This window comes from Octopus bimaculoides, chromosome 14, assembly GCF_001194135.2.
Source record: "Octopus bimaculoides isolate UCB-OBI-ISO-001 chromosome 14, ASM119413v2, whole genome shotgun sequence".
Lineage (NCBI taxonomy): Eukaryota > Metazoa > Mollusca > Cephalopoda > Octopoda > Octopodidae > Octopus > Octopus bimaculoides.
This window is the reverse complement of record NC_068994.1, coordinates 17,322,617-17,326,106: the sequence shown is the minus strand read 5'-3', so window position 1 is coordinate 17,326,106 and position 3,490 is coordinate 17,322,617. Positions and strand designations below refer to the sequence as shown.

At 36.4% G+C, this 3,490-nt stretch overlaps 1 protein-coding gene across 1 annotated transcript in view; it reads right to left on the bottom strand.

Moving 5' to 3' along the window:
• Positions 1–3,490, bottom strand: part of LOC106878020 (coiled-coil domain-containing protein 186) — a 146,152-nt gene that overhangs the window by 40,308 nt on the left and 102,354 nt on the right. The window contains exon 9 of the mRNA XM_052973031.1: positions 260–402. Within this exon, the coding sequence (XP_052828991.1) occupies positions 260–402 (143 nt within the window). The remainder of the gene's footprint in view (positions 1–259; positions 403–3,490) is intronic.

Here is a 3,490-nt window from a genome sequence, read left to right as displayed (position 1 = left end):
TTTTATCCTGAAAATCATCTGCATAAATTACACAGGTGTGCAAATTACATGGGTTTTTACAGTATTTAACATGGTCCTTAAACAGAAGGACATGTAGAATATGCTACTTTTGTTATAAGGAAGCAACAACAGGCACTAAACATACACATATACTATGTATATACAAGACAAATTATGTTTGTAAGTATGTATACATGTAAGTGATGGACAGTTAGACAAATAGAGAAAGAAACAGTAATTTTTTTTTTTTTTTACATACTGGTCATAACTGCTTTTAATATCTTGTAATTCCAGAAGTTTTGTCTTCAATTCTTTTATTCTTGCCTTCTGGTTTTGAAGAACATCTTTAAACTTTGATAGCGTGTCTTCTTTGTCTCTGCATTCATCTTCCAAACATATAATCTAGTAAATAGATTGAAGAAGAAACAGTTTAGGAAATATTCATTTTGATACAGAATCTACAGAAATCATATCCTGTTAGCATTATTTTGTTGCAATATTTATAGACTTTTCAATTTTTCTGTAATAAACAGTTTTACCTCTATTTTCCTCTATAATTTGAAATCTTTTCTCTTTGACTGGTTTCAGTCATTGAATTGCGACTAAGCTCAGGACACTGCCTTGATGAGTTTAGTCAAAAAGAATCAACATAAGTACTTTAATTTTTGAAGTCTGGTAATTATTCCATTGTGCCAAACTTCTAAGTTACAGGGAGAAATAAACCAACATTGGTTGTCAAATGCAGGGAAGGGAGACAAACACACACACGACAGGGTTCCACACAGTTCCTGCTTAGCAAGTTCACTCACAAGGCATTGGTCAGCCCAGGGTTATAGTAGACAATTGCCCAATGTGCCATGCAGTGGGATTGAACCCAAAACCACATGGTTGCAAAGCGAGTTTCTTAACCACACAGTCAAGTGTGTGCTTGTTCACAAAAATTATAAGGACAGAAATGTTTGACCCATTTGCTCATCTAGATGCCGGTCATTGACAAGGAAGAAATAAAAGCAGACCAACCAATGTATCTTGATTAGAAATATAATACATCATTATCATTGTATAAGTTATCCAGTAATTTAATAACAACCTTGTTGAACTTAAAGAATTTATAACAGAAAGATTTACAAGACTATATTTTCCCAGTATAGTAGTTGTTATCAAAGCCTATTTATATCTTGGGTGATAAATAGCTGCAAGTAGATTTCTAAGGACAGGTCTTTACACATAAGTCACTTAAAAATATCTTAGCAAATAATCCCAGTTAAATGAAATCTTGAAGTAAACATTTGATTTGCAGTTCAGTGTAGGCAGCTTTGCAAGATTCATGTATTGAAGCATATTCTGTTGTGTCTAGGGAGAGTCATTCTCTTTTAGTGCCTTATAATTTTAACACACTCACCGGTAAAATTTCCACTCATTTACTTCTTTTATCTTTTACTTGTTTCAGTCATTTGACTGCGGCCATGCTGGAGCACCGCCTGTAGTCGAGCTAATCGACCCCAGGACTTATTCTTTGTAAGCCTAGTACTTATTCTATCGGTCTCTTATTGCCGAACCGCTAAGTTACGGGGGTCGTGAACACACCAGCATCGGTTGTCAAGCGATGTTGGGGGGACAAACACAAACACACACACACACATACACATATATATATATATACATATATATACGACGGCCTTCTTTCAGTTTCCGTCTGCCAAATCCACTCACAAGGCTTTGGTCGGCCTGAGGCTATAGTAGAAGACACTTGCCTAAGGTGTCACGCAGTAGGACTGAACCCGGAACCATGTGGTTGGTAAGAAAGCTACTTACTACACAGCCACTCCTGCGCCAATTTTTATTGCATCTTGCAACCTTTTCAATAGTTGTTGAGAGTCAACAACTATTGAAAAGTTTGCAAGACACAATGAAAATTTTAGAAAAATAAATAAATAAATCAGTGGAAATTTTACCGGTGAGTGTGTTAAATAATAAGGCACTAAAAGAGAATGACCCTCCCCAGACATTTCACAAATTGTTATCATCATTTGACATCTGTTTTCCATGCTGGCATGGGTTGGACGGTTTGACAAGATCCAGTGAACTGCAGGGTTGTGGCATGCTCCAATGTCAGCTTTGGCAGGGTTTCAACATTTGGATGCCATTCCTAATGCCAACCACATTACAGTGTGTACTGCATATTTCTTTTTGTGCCACCAGCACTAGTGAGATCACCAAGTAACTTGCAAGACAACAAAAGAACAGTAAAAAAAGGAAAAGGAAAAAGCTCCCTTTTGACTAAATGGGGGTGAGGGTAGCATCTGAGATAGAAAGGGCGGATGGTTCTATGCTGGGTGTTGAGGGGCTGAAGAGTGATGGGGAAACAAGTCTATAGACAAGATACAAGATTATTCCACATTATATAAATCAGTGGGGAGGAGTAAATGGAGAGAAGATAGAGATGGTGGTGACAAGATCAAAAATTGTTCAAGTAGGCTGACATTGGCTTCATGAAATTATTTTTAGTCTTCAAAAGTTGATAAGCTTGCTGACTGTCTTCAGTAAAATATGTTTATCTCAATGTCATGAGATAGCACAGAATTAGAGTAATTAGACAAAATAAGAGACACAGAACCAGTTTATTTATTCATTTACTACTACACAGCAGTCTTTTATCTCTACTAGTATTGGTTATAATGGATTTTGCAAATAAGGACAATTGTTTATAACTGCTAAATAGGAATCTGTAAAATATTTCACACTGCTTCCTTCATTTAGCTTACAAGAGCAGGCGAAAAAGTACATAAGCTGACTATGAAGGAGTGATGTGAGAGCTGTAAAATCTTGCATGCATTAATTTCAACTCATCTTATTAATAACTAGATTGTTTCTTTCCAGATTAACTGACATCTGACTGTTCAAAGAAACTCATAACAAATTCTCTTGAAAATGGACAAAATTTGGCATCATGATGTTATCAAGTACCTTCAGGAAAAGGGTTTAGCTCCCAAGCACATTCATACTGACATGGTCACTACATTAGGGGATGATGCTCCAATTTATCAACAGTGCAAAAGTGGGGGAGCTGAATTTAGGAGGGAAAGGGAGAGTCTTGAAGATGACCCAAGGTCTGAAAGTCCTACAACAGCCACTGCCAAGGAAAAACTTTTCAGCCAACCCTAAAAAATATCAAAGATGGATTTGATATGGTAAACTATCTCAGAAGTTCTTACAATAGGTGCTTCTCCAGGGGTGCTGGAATTGGATAAAGGATCTCAGTAGTGAAAAAATTGCATTTATTGTTATAGCTTTTGAAATATATTGTGTTATGGTCTCATATAATGTTTATGGATAGTGTGATTTATACACTTGCTTCCCAAATGTGTGGTTTTTGTATTCTGTCCCGATGCTCAATACCTTTGGCAAATGGCAAATGTCCTGGGCTGACCAAAACCTTATTAGTAGATTTGGTAAATGGAAACTGAAAGAAGCCTGTTGTGAGTGAGTA